The 27236-nt window shown below is 38.4% G+C and overlaps 1 protein-coding gene across 17 annotated transcripts in view; it reads left to right on the top strand.

The window, feature by feature from the left end:
* Positions 1-21746, top strand: part of exoc7 (exocyst complex component 7) — a 39122-nt gene extending 17376 nt beyond the window's left edge. For 4 of the 17 annotated variants that reach the window (XM_062970622.1, XM_062970623.1, XM_008104395.3 and 1 more), the window contains 14 exons: positions 2234-2302; positions 4525-4670; positions 4767-4919; positions 7774-7872; positions 8298-8360; positions 10717-10783; positions 12595-12633; positions 16298-16363; positions 16765-16885; positions 17818-17913; positions 19612-19675; positions 20599-20640; positions 20756-20889; positions 21544-21746. In XM_062970622.1, the coding sequence (XP_062826692.1) occupies positions 2234-2302; positions 4525-4670; positions 4767-4919; positions 7774-7872; positions 8298-8360; positions 10717-10783; positions 12595-12633; positions 16298-16363; positions 16765-16885; positions 17818-17913; positions 19612-19675; positions 20599-20640; positions 20756-20889; positions 21544-21646 (1262 nt within the window). In that variant the 3' untranslated portion in view covers positions 21647-21746. Of the gene's footprint in view, positions 1-1485; positions 1612-2233; positions 2303-4524; positions 4671-4766; positions 4920-7773; positions 7873-8297; positions 8361-10716; positions 10784-12594; positions 12634-16297; positions 16364-16764; positions 16886-17817; positions 17914-19611; positions 19676-20598; positions 20641-20755; positions 20890-21543 lie in introns of all 17 variants that reach the window. The other 13 variants (XM_062970619.1, XM_008104394.3, XM_062970620.1 and 10 more) reach the window with 9 other exon arrangements.
* The last annotated feature ends 5490 nt before the right edge of the window (positions 21747-27236 follow it).

Raw genomic sequence — 27236 nt, 5'->3', positions numbered from 1 at the left:
TTTCTTTTGATGTTCTAAAGCAGTGGTTCTCAACCTGCAGTCCCAGATGCTTTTGACCTTCAACTCCCAGAAATCCTAACAGCTGGTAAACTGGCTGGGATTTCAGGGAGTTGTAGGCCAAAAAACATCTGGGGACCCCATGTTGAGAACCACTGTTCTAAAGAAATTCTGTATTTTTATTGTTGTTATAAGAAATGGACGGAATGTTCTGAAAATCATTATCCACATATAAGTATGGTATTAAAAATTAGTTTGAATTTGCCTAGCTTCAGTGTTGTCAGTACAAAAAGAGAAACAGAGTCCTAACTATATCTACATTGTAGAATTAATGCAGTTTGACACCACTTTAACTGCCATAGCTAAATGGAATTATGAGAGTTGTAATTTGGTGAAGCACCAGCACTGTTTGGCAGAGAAAGCTAAAAACTCGGTAAAGCTACAACTCCCATGAATCCATAGCATTGAGCCATGGTAATTAAAGTGGATTAAAATGCACTAATTCTATAGTAGATGCATCCAGAGACAGGAGCAGGTGCGAGTTCTGTTGTATAACAATGTCTCTCTTCCATTTTTTTTAATTGGTAGTCTCATGGAACAAGCAGATCTTACCCCATAGTTATGTTTATGAAACCATGCCATGCTGCAGTTGTTTTGTCTTGCTCAGGCTGCATCTGCCATGTGCAACACTGACCTTTATTCCAAACATGGAATTATGTATTTCCTTATGGTACTTTTTATACCATAAGAGCTAGTACGGTGCAGTGGTTTGAATGCTTGACCAGGACCCTGGAGATGAAGGCTCAAATTTCCACTTGACGTTGGAAACCCGCCTTGCGCAAGACACACTGTCTCAGCCTCAGAGGAAGGAAATGGTAAGCCCCCTCTGAACAAGTCTTGGCAAGAAAATCCCGTGATAGGTGTGCCTTAGGGTCACCATAAACCAGAAATAACTTGAAGGTACCACTTTCTATATCGCCTGTCAACCTAAATACTGAAAAGGACTATAATTAATAAATATATATTACCTCTAAGATATATAACCTTTATATATCAAAACAGAACTAAAGCAATATCAATGCAACTAGGATATTTGATTTCTCTTATGCAGTGTTTTTAGACCATCATAACTGTTAATTCCTGCATCCTCTAAAAAGGGAGGGAGAAAAGGTAAATATCATCTGCCTATCTCCATCATACCTTTCTGTTAAAATGAAACTCCTGGAGTTCTTGTGTTTGCTGACCTAGAGGCTTTAAGTGTGTATGTGAACTTGAGGGTTTCAATGGTTTTGGCAATATTTGAAATCCAGTGAAGATTGATCAGGGGGAATCAATTGACTACATTAAAAAGAGCAGACCACTGGGCATTCCTAAGTGTCTACAGAGCATTCTCATTGCTGGTCAGCACTACTACCACGCTAGGTTTGCTTGATGAGGCACTGGTGGAGGGCTGCTTTGTGTTTTGTTTCTCTCTCATTCATTTCCAAGGTCTCTTTCTCTTTCCTGTGGCTCTGGTGACAGGCACGATCCGTAAGGCTCAGAACCTTCTGAAACAGTATTCTCAGCAATGTCTAGATGGGAAAAAGGGGGCCTCTAACCTCATTCCTATGGAAGGTAATCACCTCTCTCACTTTCATTCTTTGGTTTTGATTTGGGTACCAGCTTTTCTTTCCTCTGCAGGGGTTCTGTTAGTCTTTGGCTCTACTCTTGATGTATAGTACAAGTTGCACAAGGAAGAACCTGACTTCTCTGGCACTTGAACATTAGTATAGAAAACAGAATTGGATTTTGAAGACACATAGCTTTGAAGGCCTATGATCCTTCTGAATTTAAGAGAACCATGGTGCCGTTTGATTGGCTAACAGAATCTCAGCGGTAGCTTGATGACCTTTCCTTCTACACTCTTTTCTTGTCCTCTTTATTTCTAAAAGTAGTAGCCTTTTCAAAAGCGACCAAGTTAAAACTGTTAAATTCTTCTTGTTCTTTTCTCCTTTAAGAGGGAACTATTATGGTTGCATATAGTCCTTACTATCCGCCATGTTTTAATGTCCAGTATTTATCCTGTTTGAAACTGCTACTACTGTTATGGTCTCCAAAGAAAGGGTGGTAGATAGGGTTGCCAGGAAAATGCTTATAAATGTCTGACAAGCCAATAAAACCTGAAATGACAAGCACTTGTGCTGTGATGGTCTTGGATAAACCACTCCTTCTGTTACGCCCGCTGGCATCCCGCTAGGTCATGAGCATGATTTACGAGTTAAGCATCTTTCCGATTCCCTGGTTGACAAGCATGGGCCGGCTGCTGGTAAGTACCATAACAAAATGTAAGCTGGCTAATCTAACATTGCTTTTTAAAGTATTTTCTTTCTCTTAGCAACCTTCCAAAGGAATGGGGGCACGGCTCGGGGTGTTGGGCACTTGCCTACAAGTCACAGACTGTTCTGTTCTCTGCCTTTTATCTAGAAGGGTTGGTATGGGTATAGGTATGGGTATGGGTATGCTAGACTTACAGCTTTTTGATATCATCTGCCCTTCACTATGGTGAAGCAGTTCTCCTAGTGTTTTTACATGAGACTATCTATAATACGAAATTCTGAAGCCCCGTACCTTAGAGTGGGTGTAGGAGGTTGTGGACATCTTCTCAATGACATATAATGTTGATTATGTATTCTTACATGTGAGTGGGAAAATATGAGAACTTGAATGAAATCCTTTTATCCTCATCTTGCCTGGCATCTTCAACGCCTACCATATAATAATAATATTTGTGAGCAATCCTTTTCCAACCTGATTGTACTTCTGCTGAGTGGAAAACTATACCCTCTGTGTATCCTAATGATGAGAGTGCATGATGGCCAAGTCTTAGGGTTGCCATAAGTCAGAAGTGACTTGAGGGCACACAACAATAAGAAGACATCACATCTTTCCCATATCATAGTAGACAGCCCTGTTGACATTAGTTTCAATGAGAAATGGCAGACAGCTAACAGTATCTCAGGAGAAGACTAATATACTCCTTTTTATAAATATGACAATCAGCTGAAGTTATGAAATACTCCAATAGAGCAAGATTCTTGAGAAACATTCTACAGGTGTAAATGGAAGGTTCTCCCTTACCTCAAGACTGCTGTGTCATAAATGTTGAGTGTCATTGTGCTGAAGAAATGTGCCCCTCAAGTCCTCAGTCTTCAGTTTCACCACCAGTTAAAGCTAGATGCCCCTTAAACCAAGACATAGTGCAGGAACATTGGAGTCTTGTACAACAGCTAAGCTTGATGCCATAGCTCTTTCTGGGTGGACAGCTTCCAATTTCAGAAGTAGAACAGTATATTTGGTTTCTTTCTGGAGCCGGAAAACACTTCCCTGGGTGCAAAGTGTATAAGGGAGACAGTAATAGTAGATCTGAGGCAGATTTAATATGGGGAATGATTTATCCACAGTGATTTGTACAATGTACTGTGGTACAATCAATATATCATTTGATTGTATTGATGAGGGTTGCATGGCTTTCAGAAGGTCAGAAATCAGCAAGGAATGAATAGGAGTTGAGGGAGGAAGATATTTTAATAGAATAGATATGAGTATTCAATTATTCCCAATGAAGGAATTGATGTCTCAAGCAAAGAATGATATAAATCATCAAAAAGGATCTGTCAAGTTGGAAACTGTATTAGCTTTTGGCTATTTGGAAACATGATCCTGACAAAGACTAATCAAATACTGTTGGAGCATCAAACATCTCATTATGCTGTTTTGAACATCGGAATTATTTGATCTTTTCCCCTCAGTCTCACCTGAAGGACAAATTGTTTTGACACTTTGGAGATGTACCAATTTCTTGTAGCATAAAGATTTTTGAAGACATCAACTGAGTTATCAGCGGAAATATTATTTTTATTCTTGGTTGGCACATATTTTGGAGGTTGAGTTGGTTACTAAATCAAAGCCATCTGGACCTGTATCTTGTGTTGCAGATGGCATCACCCCTTTTTTAGCGAGACCTTAAATGATCTATTGTAGAGAGTTCCTAAATGATGAGACAACTTAGATGTTTCAATTAATATATCCATTTTATTAAATAAATATTTTAACACACTTTAATAGTGAATTAATTCCCATATGCCAAACCAAGAATTAAACCTTTTAATATAAATTTTGTTAAAAGAAGGCAGGAGTTAATTTATAGTAAATATTTTTGCACTAATTGAAGAAGGTGCATGTGCTGTATTCACATTTTATCTTCCCTTCCATGATTCCACATAAGTATGGAAGATACCTCATTAGTGCTTTTTCTGTATTTGGTGAGATTTAGTCAACCCATGTATAGCTGAACTATGAATCCCATTTTACCCATATTGCACACAAAGATGACGTTTTTGCCCTACAGGAGGGCATGAGGCAAAATGTTGGATTTTATGAAGACATTGTAAGTAGAAGCACTTACACGCTGCATAAACTCAACAGGTGTGTGTATATGTAATGTCGCTATATGAAACTGACACCTTGTGTGCACATGCAATCCCACAGGGAGAGATGACATGTTGGACATGGAAATTGATGCATACATCCACTGTGTTAGTGCCTTCATCAAACTGGCCCAAAGCGAGTACCAACTCCTGACTGAAATTATCCCAGAACACCACCAGAAGAAGACTTTTGATTCTCTTATCCAGGTTCTGCTAAATTTTAGTGTTATCCTTTCCTTTGGCTGTTTAGAAAATCCAGTGTTCACTTTGTTGACTCATCCATTTTTTCTCCTACTCCTGCAGGAATCTTTAGACAACTTAATGATAGAGGGTGACAACATTGTCTCTGCAGCTCGGAAGGCCATCATGCGTCATGATTACTCAGCAGTGTTGACTATCTTCCCCATCTTGAGACACTTGAAACAAACAAAGCCAGAGTTTGATCAAGTTTTGCAGGTAGCTGGTTAGCTAGAAAATGTGCTGTTGCAAGATCGGGTCATGAATAGGGAAGGTGCAAGATGCAGTTATTTGTGTCAGGATCTCGCCTTCAGACAGCTGTTGCAAACTCTAGGAAGGTAGAAACAAAGTCGCAGCCCAGGAAAAAGGAAACAAGGTGAAGGAGGAGAGCTAACTAAGTCTGAAGTGGAAATGTGTGCTTGAGATTATTAAGTGGAACAGAAGATCAAAGAAGAGCACAAAAAGGGCTTGAAGATGAACAAAAGTTTAGGTTGGTGTATTGGGAGCCATATCTTTGACAGCTGATGAAGTGATTAGCACACAAAGATGATGATCTTATAAAGGAGCACAACACTTGTTAAAATCTTGAATTGGTTGAATCAGTCATTTAAATGCTCATAGATTTTTTTTAAATAGTTCTTGTTTTTCTGATTTAGTTGCAATTCAAACAGTATTGTCACTCAAGGCAGCTGCCTATAAACAGCCACAAGTATTAATACAAAAATGATCCCACATGTCCAGTGTGAGCTACCTGTAGCCTATGAGCTGTGATTATTATTATTATTATTATTATTATTATTAATAATAATAATAATAATACATCACACAGTCCTAGACACTTGGGAAGTGTTCGACTTGTGATTTTGTGATACGAAATCCAGCATATCTATCTTGTTTGCTGTGTCATATAATAATAATAATAATAATAATAATAATAATAATAATAATAATAATAATACAGCCCCCAAGCTTTTTTGGGGGGGGGGCGGAGAAACTACCAGAATAAGTCTAAAATGAACACTGGTCTATGATTGGTGAAAGATGTTTGCATATAATTGCCATTGGACATAATCTTGTTACTCTTTAGCAATGGTGCCAGGCTTTGGCACATGCCAACCTGATTTTCTCAACTTATTGTTTTGCTACTTAAATGTATATGAAGAAGGCATCCTTATATAGGTTATTTTTTTATAAAGATACACTTATTACAAGTTTACAGAAGGTTGCCTCTGAAAATATTAAATGTCAAATTTTCCAAGAAGGAAAACATTTGCAAAACTATAATAAAGCCAGACAATACAGAACTGCCACACAGTTAACAAAGCCTCTGACAAAATTTTCACAACACCAGCTTCCATTGCATTGGGATGAAGGTAAGGGAGGACGGGAGAAACACACACTTTGTGATCTCTCTAGAATCTCTTACTGGACCTTTGTGAACAGCAAGATAGAGAGAAAAGAGCAAAGCAGATAAACCTGCACTACTGTCTATATATCCAGCATGTTAAAAAATGCATAGATGTATAAGTTTGGCTGACAAAATGGAAATCATAAGAAAAGTGGAAGTTGATGAAAGAAAGAAAAAAAATAATCCCTGGATGCTTTGAAATAGTCTCTAGAAAGTTCAAAATGTGATTTTTTTAAAAATCTATGAAAATATTATCTGATCTGGTTATATCATTTTGTTATATTTTGGATAAAAATTTTGCTCTTCCTTTTATGATGTAGGAATATGTTCATCTCTTTTCTGTATAGGTTCTCTGGTCATGTTTTCTGTTAAAGAACTCATACCTAGAAACACATTTTTATTAACTGAAGTACTTTGTCTGTATAGGGTTTTATATAATGAACATCATAAAATGTTGTGTATTTTAAGGATACTCCTTCTCTCCCCACATGTGCACAACTGCATTTTTACTATCTGAATGTTCAAGAAAGTTTTAATAGTTACCTTCTGTGGTGAATGTTAAAAATTCAGGTATCGAAAAGATTTGACAGTGCTCCATCCTGCTTAGGGTACATTTCACATGGAAAATGAATAAGGTAGGATTAGATACAGGACAAGAATAGCTGTTTACTAAGAGAGCTCCTTGATATTTGGTAAAAAAATGTCAAGTCAAACATTAATGGGAGTTGTCTGAGGCTCCCAAGTAGCAAGACTGAAAAACATCAGTGTACAAGCTTATTCTTCCAGCTCAGGCAGAAAACAGAGCAGCACACATGATAAAAGTATAACCTCAGACCAGTATGAAAACATATCTAGTGTCTGTTCATTTTATAGGCCAGTTGAGCAAACAACAATTTCTGAAGTCTGGTAACTGTCATGGCAGATGAGTTAACTGCCGGTTTCGTTACAGCTGAAAATGGGACAGCTTGGCTGGATCTTGCATTCTGGCATTCCTGTGGCTTTGTTTAATCCATGGTTATAAACATCAAATTTATAGTATCTAGTTAAATATGGAATGTGGAGATTATGAGTTCCCAAAGCTTGGAGGGTTACTTTAGAAATGGGATGTATCCATGTTACTTCTTACAGCATTATATAAAGAAAAGTAATTCATTTTTGTTGCACGCTACAGTGCTAGAAGGCAGTTCATTGTGTTCCTTTTTAATTGTTTTTTTCTTACAAAAGGCTTGGGATTAATGAGAGAGGCATAAAAGCTGCAAAATCTCATAGTTAAGACCCTCAAAAACTCACTTTGAAAGTAACTAAAAGCTGTTAATCCTTACATTTTCAAAAGTGAGGTTGTTGCCACATTATGTTTCAAGTGAAGCTTTGTTTAAATCTTCAAGGCATCCCATCCTTGTAAAAATAAAAAAGTGGAAACCTCCTTCCAAATGACTGTATTGCACATAACTTGTTAACTTCCACATTCTGTAACTTCTTGGTGAATGACCTTAAATCAAATTGTCAAGGAGTACCTAGTTCGTACTTGCTGCTAACAAAACTTGTGTGGCTTTCCTAACTTTAGCTCAGGTGAGATATTCTATTCAGTGGATGATAATAGCCATTTACCCTTTTCCAAACTTCCTTTGGTCTTGATCATCTCATGTATTGTGCTGGATATTTCAGGGCACTGCAGCCAGCACCAAAAACAAGCTGCCAAGCCTCATAACTTCGATGGAGACCACAGGAGCCAAGGCTCTGGAGGACTTTGCAGACAACATTAAGGTATCTGTTGTATCTCTTTAGCTACTGTGATTAGTTCCACAGACTTCTGAAAATATCCCATTAATTTCATTAATTTTAAAAGTCATGTAGATTCGTGGAAGTTATCTCTGTGAAGATTAAGAAGGGAATTGACCCAAGTTTAGAATGTGTTTCCATCCAAATGCATTTAATCATGTCTTTTAGCAGGCAGGCTAACCAGCCACATGGAAAAGTCCACAGAATGTTCTTTAAATACTTAACAGTTCTTTTGGAAATTTCTTTGAAATATTTTTGTTCATGTAAGTTTCTGCAGTTGCCAGTAGATGGTGTGCTTGGCCTTTAGGGTTTGAGAAATACTCTTGATTCAGAGACAAATAATAACATGAGGATAATTTTCAACTGCATTCATTTTTAACCATTAAATCTATCTGTTTTTTCCTTCCTAGAACAATCCTGACAAGGAGTATAATATGCCAAAAGATGGGACAGTCCATGAACTCACCAGCAATGTATGTGAAACCAATTCAGAACGTCATTTGGTAAAACAAATCCAGTGGTTTCATTGCTACCTTTTGTTTTTCTTTATGACATAAAGAAAATAGTCTTGTTGAAATAGGAGAAACTATAACTGAACATCTATCCTCTAGACTGTCCCACTTTCATATGTCCCTGTCCACAGTGGAGTACCCCTCTGTCCCTCTCACTCTGGGTTTTTATCTTTGTGTTCGTGCGGCCTGCCCTTGTTTTACTGTTTTTTTGATTTCTTGATGTAATGTCTATTATCATCTATTGTATTACTTTTAATTGTGCTATGATATGCTGTTTTTATATTTTATTATATTGTATTGCTCTGGGCATGGCCCCATGTTAGCCGCCCCGAGTCCCCGTTGGGGAGATGGTGGCGGGGTATAAATAAAGTATTTATTTATTTATTTATTTATTTATTTACAGATTAAATTTGAGCTCCTTTTATCATCAGGGTCTTGGATTAAGGACATAAATTGAGATTAACCATCATGAATATAAATTCTTCTCTGGAATTTTTCTCTCATCTTTAATGCTGTGTACAGCCTGGGGTCTTCTGTAAATATTCTGTTAGCTGTATTCTGTTGAGACAGAATAGAAAATACAGTATGATCCCATCGACACTGCCAAATAATACAATTTGAACTGCAATATATGGTCGGTGTAGATTCATGCAATGCAGAATGAACTGCATTGAACTGGATTATAGCAGACTACACAGCTGCATAATCCAGTTCAATTGCATCATAATGGCAGTAGATAGGGTCTGTTTCTTCCTCTGACCCCTATGTTGTCTGGGAAGGGAAAATGCTGCCGAATAAAGAACTGCCAGAATAGGAGTGGCCACCTTTACATTCTCCAGGCCCTACAGTTCTGAACATATGGGTGCCTTCTAAATCTGGGAAGTGTTATAGGAGACTGGTGTCACAAGGAATTTTCATTCCCTTTTAAGCATTTTATAGCCAGTGAGTTAAAGCCAGAAATGCTCACCTGTGTGACTCACAAGAGAAAGGAGCTTTCTCCTGATTATGCAACAGTCATAGAGAACTAGGGAACACTTGTCAAAGCATTCTCCAGGATTTCAGACACAAGTTGGATTATTATTATTATTATTATTATTATTATTATTATTATTATTATTGTGTTGTCAAAGGCTTTCACGGCCGGGATCACAGGGCTGTTGTATGTCTTCCAGGCTGAATGGCCATGTTCTAGAAGTACTCTCTCCTGACGTTTCGCCCACATCTATGGCAGGCATCCTCAGAGATTGTGAGGTATGGAGAAACTAAGCAAGGAAGGTTTATATAAACCTTCCTTGCTTAGTTTCTCCATACCTCACAACCTCTGAGGATGCCTGCCATAGATGTGGGCGAAACGTCAGGAGAGAATACTTCTAGAACATGGCCATACAGCCTGGAAGACATACAACAGCCCTATTATTATTATTATTATTATTATTATTATTATTATTATTATTATTATTATTAAATTGGGTTTTTTATTTTTGTATTCACTTTGTTTTAAATGTGAACAAAGTGTGGGATTATTAGTCACCTTATGGTGTGAGTATTAGGAGCCTTGCCTATTTATCAAAACCATCCGTTCAGTGTGCTATAATTACAAATTTTGCAGTGCAGTCCTTCAACTCCAGTAGGTGTTCTTGAGGTCCTTAGGTGGAGAATACATTTTCCAATTCCAGATTTGACTAAAGATAACCATGGTTCCTGTCTGGTCCTGGCATAACTTGTCTTTGCACTTCCCTCCCCTTTTGCTAGGCTTATCATGCAGTTATAAGCCTTCAACAGGGATAGTGTTTGCCAGTTTGGAAATTTAGAAGGGTAGGCACAGCTTGAGCCAGAAGGCTCAGAAACACAGCATCTCAATTACTGAGTATTTTAAGTGCCGGCTGCCAAGTGAAGATTTGAACTTGACATTTTCCTGGAAGTGAAATCAGAAATGAGTAGTATCAATCTGTTGGGGCTTAAGCATGGCTTACTCCTGAGCCTTACACTTCAGCTGAGGGGAGCGATTGGCTTGTTCCTTGATGATCAAGGATTAATATAAAACATTTAATTGAGCTGGGGGGGGGGGGGTTGGTCATGTGTAATTTCCTAAGCTGTGAGGCATTCATGATTGCACTCCTAGAAGGCTGCATTTTTGTTGTTGTTCATATAATTATTCTAATATCACCTTTGAGATTGCTATGTTTTATGTTTTCTCAAGTCAACTATATTCTTTTGTAATCATTGCATACAGAATATTCCATTTCACAAAATGGGAAATAGCCAGTGGATTTAAAAACAATAACAGCAGCAACTCCCCTCTCCATTTTCTTCACAGGCCATTCTCTTCTTGCAGCAGTTGCTGGATTTTCAAGAAACAGCTGGTGCCATGTTGGCATCCCAAGGTAGTTGGAGGGGGCTCCTTTGATGCAAGCACACATTCTTCCCACTGATCAAGTCATTTCCTCTACTTGCTTTGCCATAAAACCTTCTTAGCAAGGGTTTAGCTACTGAGTCTGAGCTGCCAGAGAAAAAAAAGCCAGAGGCAACTATGGAGTTATAAGAAATCCCAAAGGGATGCCTGTCTCTGGTGTTTTTATCAACCTGTAAGTGTGCTCTGATGTCTGTGGTCTTTGAAACTTACGGACAGAGACAGATGGTTCCTTTCACTATTAAAGAGCAGCAGTTGTCAATGAGAGGACAGTTCTCAAGAGATTGTTATCACATGAATGGGCTGTTAACTAGCTTCATGATCCACTTGTAGTGATGATATGGAATAATCATTTGATTTTGTGCCAGTTTCCTTTGATGAAAGTGGGTATGAATTTTTGAAACCCAGAGAGTTTTCTGGCAGAATGAGAAGCTACTGGGTTGATTTTGCATATCCATTGTTGGTTTGTGTACTTCCGACTTCACATCACAAGCCTGGAACATTTAGTATGGGAAGAGGTTTGTGGGGGGTTTTTTGGGTTGTTTTTTTTACTGAATGCTCAGTGTCTGTATTCTTAGATATATATTTTTCAGAATACTGGTCCACAAGAAATCTAAGTGGATAAGATGTCTGTATGTATCCTCCAATCATAAAAGATAATCTGTCAGAAAAATCCTATTCATCTGAAAGCTGACAGTTTTGATTCCCTAAGAAGAGATAACTAGAAATTCAGATTCTTTCATTTGCACAAAATAACTTTATGAACACAATTAAATTGCTGGTAGATGTGTTAAAAAAACCTTTAACAGGCACAGCAGAAGCCCTCTTCCAGTGGGCTTTGTCTGAAACATGTCAGATATAGCCCTCTCATAAAGAGCTGTTCTGCCTGGAAATTTAATTCATTTCTCGCAAAGAAGGAGAAATACTTTAGCATTCTTTCTTTTCCACTGACAGTGAGGTGCCTTTGGGTTTCTGTGCCACAACCCAGGTTCACAAATCTCTGAATCAGGGTCCAAACGTATTCTGGTGGTCAATGCATGCTTTTAATATTCTAGATGGTGTAGCAGTGGTTATAATTGTAAGTCAGATATTTTGTATTGATGTTGCTAAAAATACATCTTGGGGATTATGATCATTGAAGGAGCTCTAATTTGTTCATCCTGACCCATGCTAAGATGATTGAATTGTGCCAGCTGCGTCTTGCATGTCCTCCCGCTATTTGTCTTTAAATTCTGCCTGAATTGTGATCTGTTTCCGCTGCTGACTTTTCAGCCTCCCTTCCTCATTCGTCTTTTGCCTGCTAAAATTGGTTATGGGTGAAGACAGTTATGGAGCAAGCTCTTTTACTGACCAAAGGGGTCTCCTCAGTTTCTGTTGCTTCATTTCTGTGTGTAGGGGAATTGGACTGGACAGCCCTGGACAGTCTCTTCCAACCCTATTATTCTAGTGGAGGCAACAAAGAAGCATTCTGCCTCATACACCTCCATTTTTGTCTGGGGTTATAGTGATTGCATTCGTTCAATGAGTGTGGGTATGTACAATTGGCCATACATACTTCAATGGGATAAACTCAATGGGATAAATTTATGAGGAGACATATATAAATCTGGACTGTCTTAAAGGGAGTGCCTCTTGTCTGCTGAACCCATAATACTCTGTGTTGGTATCTTCTGCTTTGTTCTTGAAGGTATGGGTGTCTCTAACCTGTCTTTTTGCACCTTGCATTTCTTTCTCTCTCTCTTTCTTCCCTATCCTTTTATCTCTACTTTGCCTCAAATTTAATAGTTCTTGGGGACACATACAATATTCCTTTAGATCCCAGAGGTAAGCAGCAGCAACAATTCTGATACCCAGGTGCATTTGCACTTGGTTACATGTTTTTAATCTGTCATTACTGTACTTAATAGAAACCTGACTGTCTGAATTATCTGAATATTTCCATGTATCAATGATAGTAGCTATGGTTGTTTTTTTAAACCTAACATTGACATGTTTTGGCAACAACTTACTTTCATTGCGACTAAGGCCCCTTCTACACAGCTGAATAAAACCCCACATTTTCTGCTTTGAACTGGGATATATGGCAGTGTGAACTCAGATAACCCAGTTCAAAGCAGATATTGTGGGATTTTCTGTCTTGATATTCTGGGTTATATGACTGTGTGGAAGGGCCCTAAAAGTTCATAATGGAGAAAAAAAGCTATCTATGGATCTTGGTGGTGATAATAGCCCACGCACCCATTCTTGTTTTAAAGAATTACCCTCTCTAGAACAAACTATATCAAGCTACATACATGCAATAATGCCCAAGCAATAATCTTGTCTGAGGCTCCATCTGCTATTGACCATTCAATGCAGTTTGAAGCTAGCTTCAAACTGTGCCCGCCAGACAACAAACTCTTACAGAACTGAACAAAAGAAAGCCCTTAATGTGCATTAATGTTCTGTGGTTTGTGCAAATGCCATCGAGGCCTCAAAGGTTCCAGGAATGCCCATGTAGTCATTTGCATAGCAAAACCACTTTATTTAATACCCATTTGAAATTGCACTAAATAGTCTGTATAGATGAGACCTTAGAAAGTAACTGTGGTTTTGAAAAGGAAAAGATGCCTGGCACTTAACTTTTATTAGCCTAAAATGTTTCTGTTCCAAAATGAATGAATCTAAGTTGTTTTGCTCCTGAAAGCGAGGGGGGGGGGGGGCATTGCATGTTTTCTTTTACGAGCTTTGCAAGATAAAAGAAACTGTTATGGGGATAGGGCTTTCAGTGGGAAAATAGTGTATAAAGAAAGAATTTATTATCTCTCCTGTACTTCTATATGGAATTACATATACACTCATGAGAATTTGTTAATAAAAATGGTTGTCAAGATTACGGGGCATGCAATCTCTACCATGATTAATGTGCTTGAGTCTTCTTTGTACTTGAAAGGAGATATCTAATAAGAAAATTTCTCCTTCTAGTGTTTAAGATGCTGTTCTGTATGGGAAGCCATTAATTTCAGGGTTATGAGACATACTTGTTCATTTCATTTTGGGCCAGAAATTCCATTTAAAAATGCATGGACAGGTATCCACCAATATGGTTGATTCAGGAGTGTTTAATTCTTTCAAAACACTTGAGCATGACCCAGCTCAGGAAGAAATTGTCAAAGTGTTCTCAGATCATGAAATTAGGTAGATACCTTCCTGAATGTGACTGCCTATGCCTTCGTAAATTCAAAGCCTTCTCCTGATCCCCTCTAATGTTCATTGTTATGGGATGTACTTTGTATATATTTATAGCCTAGAACTTTTAGAAGAAAGAAAAGAAATAGCTGAAAGCAGTTGCTTCAGAGAGAGAAAAAACATTACCTTGGTGTCAGACAACAAAGTATTAACAGTACAAGCTTACAGTTTGATTCTGGCTCTTTAGCTAAGCTAATTCAGAATAAAAAATAAAACTCTCCTTTGTAGAAAATAATTACTAGGTGATGCAGCTTGAGAATAGTGGCCTTGATAGAAGCTGAGGGAGAAAAACAAAACAAAAGCATATTGAATTGGTGCGCTTTTCCTCAATCATGTTGAAGTAAACATGATGAGTCTTCTGGTAGCAGCTTGCCATAAGATATTCTGTGACTTGATACTTTATGTCCTTTTACAAAAGGGTGATAAAAGTTCATTTGCAACTAGATGATGGGTGATCTTGAGCACATGGACTGTCCCAATCCCTAAGTGGCCAATAACAGAAGATCAATGAAGTGTCACTCCTGATAGGTAAAGATGGGAAGGCAGGAGCAGCTAGAGACAGTATATAAGCCCAGTTTAGACCAGACTCAGTAAGGGGTTTTTTCAACTTGTTTCCATTTCTGTATATCTAGTTTTTGCCTAACAGTTATCTAATAGCTGAATCCCATGCATGATGATGCTGGCGATAGTTAGCCTGTTAAAAGCTGATGATGATGCTGGCAATAGTTAGCCTGTTATGGTGCTTGTACATAAAGTATGCTTTCTCCCATGGGTGCCTCCTGAAGATGTTTACAATTCTTCAACAGGTGATTGTGTTAGAGTGTTGCCTAAAATGTTTTTACTGATACTCCTTACTCCTTACTGATATATATCAGGATGTGCCTACACTAATCTTGCCTATAAACTCATGTTTCAATTTTTTTTGGATTGGTATCTTTTGGAAACAAACTCCACAATTAGAAGGTAACTAGAGAAAACCTCAGATAACATAAAATGTAGCTGACAAGAACCCTCGATTCCTATTTCATCATACTTGCCTGAATCAGTTTGTACTAGGACTATAAATCTTTTCCTGCCCTATTCTCACATATAAGTGAGAAAGCACATGTTTTTTCTTGTCACCTGTATGATGTTGGGGTTTATTTTTATCTGTCTCTGAAGAGATTTTACACTATTGAGAATTTTTGCACAAATAACATACAAAAATACCTCCAGCCTTGCAAAGATTTTCAGAAGTTTGAAGCTAGTGGAAGGGTTGTTCGGGCCTTTTTGATTAATCAGTCAATTCTTTTGTGTTTGTTCTCTGGGTATGTGTTTTCCTTCACAAAGGAAAAAGACAAGGTTTTGTCTAGCAGCTCTTTCTGACTTGTGCTTGAGTTAGAGCAAATAAATCTTGTAGAGATTAAGAAACTCTCAACAGATAGTCTCAGTTTTTAGGACAATCTGTCTCATAACTAATAAGTAACTTAGTGAGATTTATTCATAACATGGTCAGACCTAACCGTAACTGTAAGTAAAGCAATTTACTGTACGCCCATTTTGGAAAACTGCATTCATATGGTGTCTCAGAGAAGCATGGCTCCATTTGCACCACAAGAGTGAGTGATTCTGCTCCTCATCTTCTGCTCTCAGGACAATCTGCTTCAGAGTTCAAGCAATTCAGTGACACTCAGTTGTTGTCCTCAGACATAATGTGTGTTGTAGTCTTAAGACCTGCTATTCAGAGTATTCATCTGCTATCTTTAAAGACATAGGAATTCACTTCAGACCATATGAACTATATATTATAGCTGAGAAGGTGGTATATGATATTCATAGATCAAATTATTAACTGTGCTATTATTGATATAATAACATCGTCCATTTTCTGTGATCTCAAAAACATTTGTTTTTATTCTTGTTTGGATGAGAATTTTTGATATTAAAACTGCTTTAGTGGTTGGAGCGTGGGTCACTTTCTGTGAATTAACAGTGCATTTGTTTCCAAGCATGGCACCCAGATGTTGCTCTTAGAATCCCTGATTATTTGCCTTGCTGGATTCCAGGTTTGAAACCCAGCAACATCTGGGGACTCAAATGTATATGCTTCTGCCCTAGTGCTAAGCAAAGGTGTTATCTTGCTCTTACATAGTAAGTCCAAGATCAAGTAGTTTTGTTAACCTCAATAGTATCAAAGCATTTCTTATGTAGAAATAAAATAGCCATATAAAAACTATCATAATGGCATACTGTCACTGATTTAATGTTCATTTACTTTCAGAGACTAGCTCTTCAGCCAGTAGCTACAGTTCTGAATTCAATAGAAGGCTTCTCAGCACCTACATCTGTGAGTAATCTTTTTCAGACTAATAGCTGTTCCTTTTCACAAACTGCAATCCTAAACCTCCAATATTTGCATGACAGCTTGATCCAGTTTTCTTGTTGAATGGCAAATCACAGTGACAACTACTGTTTAAATCCTAATATTTTCTCTCTTGTTCATGAAATGTATCAAGGAAGAGAAAAATATTTTTTCAAAGAGCTTTTGTTCATTAAGTGTTGTCTTCCATTTGAGAAACTGTTTATCAGAATTCTTTTAAGAATTGTCTTTTTTGAGCTGTAATATATAAAATGAATTGAAATTTATCCTGAGCAGTATAGACCGACCGTATACAGTCCTAATATCTTTGTCAAACCTGGGATCTTCATGATGTTCTCACTTCTATTCATGCATTCTTTCTTGTTAAGGCAAAGTTCTGGGCAACTTGCAACTAAACCTTCTCAGTAAAGCCAAAGTTTATGAGGACCCAGCTTTAAGTGCCATCTTTCTGCATAACAATTACAACTACATCCTCAAGTCCCTTGAAAAGTAAGTACATTAATGTCTCTTCATGTTCTCAATGCATGCTGGAATTTCTGGCAGTATATTATGTTCATATAAGCTTCTGCAAATGTTTCTGCGAAGCAGGTTTTTTTACTCCAGTTTGTCTGCTCTTCTCATATTCCCTTTCAAAAAGAGACCTTTGAAGTCTGCCATTTGTAATGTAAGCATCATCTTGCATAAGGCTATGGCAAATAAAATAAAAGCAAAGCAAGAGGTTTCTGATTGCATCAGGCCCTTTTATCTTGCCATTGAAGACACTCTGCTTCTGGAGAGCACTTCCCAGTAAATACAGGAATAAAGGTTTCATTCTGTCTTCCAAGGGCAGTCACTCAAAATCCTTTTAGAGTTTAAGTGAAAAAATTCTCCTTTAGGGTTTTTGTTTTTCTATAAATATATCAGATTCCGTATTCTTGTTACCAGGCACGTGGTAATAAAGAAAAGTTTATGTTTCTTCATATTATTGTGTACCCCAAGAGGCCAAAATTTAGTGCTATCAGATAAAAATGTAGGACTTTTCGTGACCCAAGTACAAACGGAGGGACATGAATAATGCCAGAGAGCATTTAGTTGTAATTTTGGTGCTAGGATCCCATTTAACTGGGTTTACCACGCTTCTGATTCATGTGCTCAAATCTTTATATACAGACACAGAGCCTTTTCTTTTTACACCCCAAACAACTGTTGTGCAGCATTAGAGCCTCTTTGCTAGAAATCCATATTGTGATTTGTTTTCCTTTTCCTTAAAATGGCAGCCACTTATAGCCTCAAAATTTGTGGGCCTGTGTCTCCATTAAAACTATAAGACAATCAAGACATTGCTATGCATCGTGTGAAAATGCAAATTGTACTCTAAGCTGAAAGCTGATTCCACTTTAGAAGCTCACTGAACATTTAGTAGTCTCTTTCTTTTGTTTTAGGTCTGAATTAATCCAGTTGGTGGCTGTGACACACAAGACACCAGAAAGATCTTACAGAGAACACATTAAGCAGCAGATTTTAACTTACCAGCGCAGGTCAGAAGAACCCATCTGGTCATTTCCCACTAGAACACTAGCATCTAAATTTAATGACTGCACGGAGAGGTTTTACAGCAAAGCATGATGAAAATGGAAGAAGACACTTTTCCCTCTTGAAAATTCTCTTTCAGTAAAATGATTAGCATTGATTGTGTGAAAAATCTCCTCTCCAGGCAGAGCCCAGAGTTCCAAACCTTTAGCTCTTGACACTCATCTTGCTTCCTTTCCCTTCAAGATCCCTCCCTGGAAAAGGAACCTGGGTGTCAAGGGGTGCATCTATACACTGTTGAATTAATGCAGTTTGAAACCACTTTATTTGCCATGACTCAATGCTTTAGTTTTACAAAGTTTTTACCCTTCTCTGCCAAAGAGTGCTGTGCCTCACCAGACTACATCTCCCATGATTCCATAATATTGAATCATGGTAATTAAAGTGATGCCATACTGCATTAATTCTGCATTGTAGATGCACCCCAAATGATCCCTCCATAGCCAGTGTATGCCTTGCTCAGTGGGTTTACTGTGATAAGTATGACCAAAATCTTTATCAAAACTTAACAGAAGCTTATTAGATCTGACATTGAACCCTGAACTATTTAATTGCTCACATCTCCCAAATCCTTGTTCAGTTTTTCCCCAGCTGACTGACGTAACACTGTTGGAGCCGTTCTCTGTACAATCTTTACCACACCTGCCTTCTGCCAGAGATAGACCTCAGTTTTTTATCCTTTCTCCTCCAAATGCCCCAAGCTTCCTGCACTTTGCAGCATTCCTTGAGCTATGACTACCTGGCAGCAATAAGTACAATCAGTTCCTCCCTTCACAGTTGGATTCTAGGTATGATGTGAGCAGCTCATTTTGTTTCTACAGTTTGCATTCTCAAGTACAGACTGCCCTTTTTAAAGACTGCCATTGCTATTGCCCAAGGCAGAGTAGGACAACATTTAGCCCTCCAGGTGTTATTGGATTGCAAGTCCCACCTGCCAGATCTGGCCACCCCATGTTATGTCATTGAGCTACCATTACTTGTCATGTTGCCTAAGGCTCATGGGAATTGCAGGTTGGTAAGAAACAGCAGGCTACATGTTACCCATGTCTGACTTGAGGTATTTTCAGAGGGTAAAGTCTTTCAATGAAAATGGAAAGAAATGTGAGCTATGTGCTCTTGGATGTTTAGATAAAAATGGATGGGATATATGCATAAATGCACATTAAGATACACCCTTTGTATGTGCAGTCTAGAAGTGAGCTGGAATGTGATTTTCATGTCTCTTAAGAAGCACAATCCAAATCTCAACTGTGGGGTTGTGTGCCAGATCTATAATGTTACTACTGTCATCTTCCGTCTTTGCTGGAACCCCCCTGAAAGTGAAAAATTACAAATAAAGAAATTGCTATTGTTTTATCTAGGAATTTTTAGGTTTTCCAGCGAAACTGTATGTTCAACTTGCACTAAAAGTTCACTATAGAATCACATTGGAAGATCTAGAGATTCCTAAAGTGGTGTTCTCTCTAGAAATCCTTAGGTTCTCCATCATAACTGGAGGAAGTCAACCATAGAGTTATACTGAAAGACTTAGAGATTCCCCAAACGAACATTTTAATCAGAGATATATTACCTGAATGTTCATTTTTCTTGTGATAACCAATGGAAGCCTTGCTTGCTTTGATTACCCTTCTTCATTTCTTTTTCAGTTGGTTAAAAGTAACAGACTACATCACAGACAAAAATTTGCCTGTCTTCCAACCTGGAGTCAAGGTGAGAACATTTCTGTTAGGAAATTCTAATGCATATTATCTCCCCCACTAACCATCCCACACAAAAAAAATGGTTTGGGACAAAATACATGCAACATTCAATTCATATATTGTGGGCCCTTGGTATCCAACGCTGTCTGATTCCAGGACATACCAAATCCATGGCAGCATTAGTCCCTTTATATTCAATGGCTTATTAAAACATCAGAATCCCTTATATAAAATGGCAAAATCAAGCTTTGTTTTTTGCATATTGTTGTTGTGAGATTTTCAGGCCATGGAAGGTGTAATCCATGGATGCAGAATCTGTGGATATGTGGGGATGATTGTATTGCTTTAAAACCTTCACGTGTTATTGGGGATTGCCATGCAAGCAAGTTCTGGTATGTAGTGCATGGAGGAAGAGCATTAACCCATTCCCACAACACAGTGGTCCTACCAACTCTCTCCCCACCAATCTGATGATCACTGACACCACTGGACACTTTTCTCCAGTGGCCAAATAACTGGTAGAGGGAGGGCTGCTGACCTTTCTGCTCTGAAAAAAGATCAATGCTCCCTCTATGCATGCACTGTGTTGCTAATGTTCCTTGAATGACAGTTCTGGAGAATATGACCTGAATAGGTTTCCCAGGAACGTGGAACACTTTCTCAGGACTAATCCTTCCTAAATCACACAAGGGCAACTGTTGCCCTTCAGATGGTGTATGTTTGTGACTCCCGGCATTCCTAACCAACACTGCTAAAGGTGAGCAATTCAGGGGCTTGGGAGTCTATCAAGTGTAGAGCCAGAGTTCGCCTTCGGGGGAGATAAAGTGGAGTATAAATTAATAAATAAATTCCCAGCTCTTTTCATGGATAGCAATATTATCTGAGGAGAAGACATAAACAGAAGAGCTCCTCTTTTTTCTTATTCCTTCACAGCTCAAGGATAAGGAGAGGCAGGTGATCAAGGAACGCTTTAAGGTAAGTAAGCCAAAAATCAGGCAAATCTTCTAGCTTGTATCTTGGAACTCTTTCCATTCTTGTTTTCCCTTTATATTCTGCTCCAAGTGTGTACATAATTTTCCCTGTGGAAAAGGGTTTTAACGATGGCCTGGAGGAGCTGTGCAAAATCCAGAAGGCTTGGGCTATCCCTGACACAGAACAGAGGGACAAAATCCGGCAGGCCCAAAAGACCATTGTGCAAGAGGCCTACGCTGCCTTCCTAAGCAGGTGAGCACTAATCCTCAAAATACCCCCTTCTCTGTCCAGAAAGTGTGCAGAAAAGGCTTTGAAAGATGTCTCCCTGGACTCAGATTTCTTCTTTGTGTATGTAGTGTGTTAGCTGGTAATCTTTGCCCTTGAGGTGAGTTGATAAAGCAGACTTTTGTGCACAAAATTTGCATAGTGTGGCTATAATCTAGCACACATCAAACTGATCTTCCAGGTTTTGATGGTAAGCATAATCTGGTTGCGTAGCCTTTGGGTAGATAAAATGACTGAATAGGAATAGATGATATTGTACAGTTGGGACCTGTATCAAAATATGTCAGCCATTCCACCCCATTCCTCCCTCTTATTGTTTTTCCTGCAGATCCCCTCAAGCCAGGCCTCTGTACCTATTAAGTCCCCACTGGACTGTTTTGCAGATAGGAATCACACTTGAGATTTTCCCCTCTTCCTCAACAAACATAAAGATTCTCCCTAGTCTATGAGACCACCTGCTGCAGTTTGGGCTACATAATGGCTGGTCCTTGGAATTCTGATGTTGCTGTTGGTATAAATAATGGTGGTTGTGATGCTGGTAGGAAGGAAAGGGGGTACTAAGTCATAAGAAGTCTCCTCTATGCTTATCACACAATATTTCCTTTCCTTTTGCCTTGGCAGATATGGTAATGTGCCCTTCACCAAGAACCCTGAGAAGTACATTAAATACAGAGTGGAGCAGGTGGGTGAGATGATTGAGAAACTATTTGACACATCTGCTTGAACTCATCGCCCGTGGATCCATGGCTTTCCTACTCTTTTTTTCCAGCTGTCTATGAAGACCTATGCTTTATGCTAGTATTTATAAACTCTTAGAAACACAATGTATGGCTTGTTTGATTTCTTACATCATTGTTGAGTGTGTAATACCTGCACGTTTATTTCTGAGATAGTGGGTACATGGGGAATTTTTCTGTTTTCCAGGGCACTGTTTCTAACTGATGTTTTCCATGCAAACCGTTAAAACTAGCCTCCAGTTTTTAAGCAGCTGCTGCTTTCTTTTCCTGTTTTTCTAAGGGCGCATTGAAATCAATGAGATTAGGTTCAAGAGAGTGAAGCCAAGAGAACAGTAATGAACAGTTTGTTACTTACCTCAGGCTTGCTTTAGCAGGAAAGTAAAGAGGGAGCCACACATTTAGATCCATTTTAAAGGGATTAGGCAGCTAATCATTAGATATTACCTCTGATATTTTCTAAAGAGATACCTACATTAATCAGTCACTACATAAAAAGAGAGGTAGGAGTGAAGAAGGGCATATCAGCACCTTTGAGGCTAATTGGTTCATTTCAGCATGGGTTTGGTCCCCGCTTCTCTACAGACAAATTAATATTCTTCATAGAATTTGCTTAGGGAATCATGTAGTCCATTGGATTATCTGAAAAATGCCCAGTGGAAGCCTGGATGAAATTGTTTTCAAGAGAATGAATTACATTGCAAACAACTCTGGGATCTTTATATGGATTTCCTCTTCAATTACTTGCTTCATTAGTTTACCAATTGGAGATTCAAAAGTATGCCTTTGAAAGCCTTTCTTCCTGAGTATTCTTCCCTAAATATCTGATCAATACTTATGTGGCACTGTTTTAAGTACATTGATAGAATTTTGAAAAGGCCCACGTGAATTTTCTGTACTTGTTGAATGCCAGTTACAGACAGGAAAAAGGTATTGAACTGGCTTATAAACTGATGGGTTATTTTATGCACTGCTGGAAGAAAAATAGAAGTCCTGGCATGCAATTTCTTTAAGTCACTTTATTTAGCAGCTTTGACTCCTTTTTGTGGAGTGAAAAAAGCGGGGTATACATAAACAGAAGAAGAGGAAAAAGAAGATGAGAGAAGAAGAGGGGAGGAGGAGGAGAAGCCACCATGAAGAGCATGAATATCACCAAAGTTTGGAGCAGTTTAGCAATAGCCTATTTTACTTACTCAAAGTTTAGGACAGTTTTCAAGAACCACAGTGTATAAATAGACCAGGTTGAAATAGCATTTTGTCCCTTGGGTAGGTTGGTGATCCAATTTTTTAGAGATAACATCCTGAGTTAAAATATGTTTGTGGAAAGGAACGAGGAAGGGAGCCCCATTTTGCATTCTACTTGGGACTCCCTCGTTCAGTGGTTCTCATCCTGGGGTCCCCAGATGTTTTTGGCCTACAATTCCCAGAAATCTTAGCCAGTTTACCATCTGTTAGGATTTCTGAGAGTTGAAGACCAAAAATATCTGGGGACCCCAGGTTGAGAACCATTGCCCTAGTTGAACTCCCAACAAGTCAAAAGGCACAGCTTTCTTTTCCTTGACTAATTAGGATCACGGGACTATATCCCTTAAGCCATTTGAAAACCTGCTTGTAACATGTAACATTTATTTTACTATCTTTGTCTTCAGTTGTCTTAAAGATATTTGATTCGTAAGACAAATTTATCCTTCTGTTCTGCAGCTTCTGCTATCTGGTATTGTTACTTACCTTTATCCCAGCTGGCATATTTCCCGCAAAGACCTGACTGAGTTCGATAGAACAGTTCAAACACTGAGGGCTCATTGATCGCTCATTAGTGGATGACTTGTAGCTGAAAGTAAGAACAAACTCCACTGGGGATGGGGGAAAGTCACAGAAGAACTCTTTGTGGCACTTGGCGCCAGGTTCATTCACCCTTGCAACTTGATGCTGCAGTCAGCAAGTGATGAACCTGTACATGTGAATCAGACCTTCTATTTCATTCATATATGGTAATTAATTTTGGGTACAGTTCCATCTTTCCTCCTGAATGTGTGCTATATCTGTCTTCTGCACTCAGCTGTGGCCTGCTCCTAAGTTTTGTCTGTTCAGAGCTTTTTTTTTTTTTTTTTACAAGTGAGTGAAGACGAAAGTGTATTCCTTCAATCTTCCTGACTCTTGCTTCATACCACTGCTGCAGAAAAAACCCATGTTTTCTTTTATTCCTTTTCCTCCTAGTATTCTGGGAATTCTATACTCATAGAATCATAGCATTAGAAAAGCCCACAAGGACCATCCAGTCCAATTCCCTGCCATGAAGGAATTCCCAATCAAAGCACTCCTGACTGATGACCATCTAGTATTTAAAAACCTCCAGAGGAGACTCCACCATATTCTGAGGCAGCATATTCCACTGTCAAACAGTTCTATCTTTCAAGAGGTTCTTCCTAATGTTTAGGCAGAATCTCCTTTCCTGAAATTTGCATCCATTGCTCTGTGTCCTACAGCAGCAGAAAATAAGCTTGCTCAATATGACATTCTTTTAAATATTTAAATATGTCTATCAGGTCCCCACTTAATCTTCTCTTCTTCAAGCTAAATGTACTCAGCTCTCTAAACCACTCCTCATAGAGTGTGGCTTCAAGACCTTTGATTAACTTGTCAATATCCTTTTTGAATTGTGCTCAGAACTGAACACAATATTCCAGGAGAGGTCTGAGCAACACAGAATAGAGTGGGGCAATGACATCTCTTGAGCTAGATACTATACTGTTGATTCAGACTATGATCACATTGGTTTTTTCAGTTGCTGCATCACACTGCTGACTCATGTTCAGTGTGGCCTAATAAGATTTCTGAATCCCTTTTGCATGTACAGATTTCAACCCATTCTGCACTTGTATAATTCATTTTTTCTGCCTAAGAATACCTCATATTCCATCATTTAGGTAATTGATAAAGATGTTGAATAGCTCTTGGCCCAGGATAGACCCCTGTTGCATTCCATTGATCATTTCCCTCCAAAAGAATAAGGAGCCCTCTTTGGATTCGAACGATTAACCAGTTCCCAATCCACCTAACAGTAGCATTGTCTAGCCCACATTTTGCTAGCTTCTTTGCAAGAATATTATGGGGGACCTTGTTGAAGACCTTACTAAAATCAAGATATATGACATCTACATCATTCATCTACCAACCTAGTAACTCCATCAAAAAAGAAGATAAGGCTAGCTTGGCATGACTTGTTTTTGAGAAACCCATGTTGACTTTTCGTGAGTATGGTGTTCCTTGTCTCTAATGATCCGCTCCAAAAATTTTCCTGGTATTGATATAAGGCTGATTGGGCGGTAATTGTTTTGGTTCTCTCTTCCCCCCCCCCCTCCTTTTGAAGATGGGGATAATATTTTTTTCCTCCAGTCTGGAACTTTTCCTCCAGGAATTCTCAAAGATGATTGCCAGTGGCTCTGAAATTACTTCTACTACCCTTGGATCCAGAGCCGGCCCTAGGTATTTTTCAAGTGTAGGCGAACAGAATTTTGCCCCCCCCCAAACCAATCACTGAAAAATAAAAGCGTTGGATAAGCGAAAATGTTGGATAATAAGGAGGGATTAAGGAAAAGCCTATTAAACATCAAATTATATTAAGATTTTACAAATTAAGTGCCAAAACATGTTTTACAACAAATTGATAGAAAAAGCAGTCTTGACTGCGCCCCCGTATGTTTTGCGCCCCAAGCGACCGCTTAATTCGCCTCATTGTTGGACCGGCTCTGCTTAGATCTAATTCATCTGGCCCCGAAGACTTGAATTCTCTGTACAGCCTCTTTACCTATTCTGTACTGCATTTTCCATCTGTTCCATTATCCCCAAGATGAGCGCTCTTTACCTTTTGAGAGAAAACTGAAGCAAAGAAAATAGTGAATAGTTCTATCTTTTCTTGGTATCCTGTTAGCATTTTATCATCACTTGTAATGTTGTTCTTCACAATGATACATAAGAATGAAAGGATGAATGTTTAGAGCTAAATCCAATTGTTAATTCCAGTTAGAGTTGAATTGAATTGGTGAGATTTGCATAGTGAATGATGTATCCAATATCCACTTGTTGAGTTAGCACACTTCGGTTTGGACTAACAATTGGATTTAGTCTTAAATTAGATAACTAATCATACCCTTTGTCTCATTCCTAGGTCATAACCTCAGTTTAATTGTCTTATCCGAAGTGATTACAGGAGTAGAGTAGTTCATATAGATAAAGGGAAATATATAGAATACAGACACTTGGAAAGGTCTTGTGGTTAGTCCTCATTGCTCTCTTGTGGGGAGTGTACCTTTATTTGTTATATTTATACACAAGATTTCTTCAAAATACTATTCAAATAATTTACAATTTGAAAACAAAAATATGAATGTAATCCATGCATGACAGAAAAATATCAAACTAAATATAAAAAACATTTCAATCACCAAACACTCCATGTAATAAAATGTTTTCAATGGACAGCAACATCAGAAAAAGGAGAAGCAGCTTTAGGAAGCATTTGCTCTTGGCAAGCTAAGAGGCGAGCAATGTCTCATTTAGGAGTGGTCACATCAGAATTCCTTCCTTTTTCACTTTCATTGCCCCAGAGAATGAGCTGAAGGTACATGAGGCACTCTGCTGCTGAAGCCAAGAAAAACTGGGGCATACATGCCAAGACAGTCTAGGCACCACATGTTTACCCTACATAAATGCAGCAATTATTTGTGTTGTGCAATGGACTCAGGTTACTAGAAATAAAAGACTATTTTGCCCCAAAGATTTAGATCAAGGAAAGCTAAAACAATGGAAGATAATTAAATGTGCCTAAGATCATCAGAGCAGGATTACTTCTGGCAACATTATCTTCATTTGTCACCAACTGATTCCATCCAAGTGACATTCTCCAGGAGGTTTCTCAGATTCACATTGCCAAAAGATCCAGAGGGCACCAATGATACAATGAAACAGAATGAGCAACCCAAAGTAGACAAAGAAGAAGCGCCGGTCCAAAGCAGCGGAAGCTTCGTTTAGCTGTGATAGTGCTTTGTTTGTGCAAAATTCTGTTGGTTAAAGGAGAAAGCCATGACAAGTGAATTTCTTAGATTACAAACACCATAAGACAGAAATATCAAAAGGCCGATGCAGTTGAAACTTCAAAAACAGATTTAGGTGTTAGCCATGCACACACACAAAGCAAGCAAACAGAATCTAAAATAGGAGAATGTATAATTTCTGTTTGATAAAATGTTTCAAGATGCTTATATATGTGCCAATAAATTCTCAATTGCAGTGTTCACTGTGAGTTCAAATTTTACTACTATTACTGGGGTGTGGGGGGTGGGGAGTGGCACACACTTAGGATTGCAAAAATTTGATTGTAGAGATCCTCTTGTCTGATCTGATTTTCTTTGTAGTTCAGATGCTTCTTGGGCAGTGGACAAGACTGAAGCAAAGTTCTTATAACTTAAAAGCTTTACAATGTAGTCTGGAGCAGGCAATTAACCGCAGTTTTTCACCCAATTTTTAAGCTGAATTTTTGTAGCATAGAATTACAATTATAAACAGAACATTAAAATTTTA

This window comes from Anolis carolinensis, chromosome 2, assembly GCF_035594765.1.
Source record: "Anolis carolinensis isolate JA03-04 chromosome 2, rAnoCar3.1.pri, whole genome shotgun sequence".
In the NCBI taxonomy this organism is placed as follows: domain Eukaryota; kingdom Metazoa; phylum Chordata; class Lepidosauria; order Squamata; family Dactyloidae; genus Anolis; species Anolis carolinensis.
Note: the sequence above shows the minus strand (reverse complement) of the source record. Positions and strands in the feature narration are given on the sequence as shown.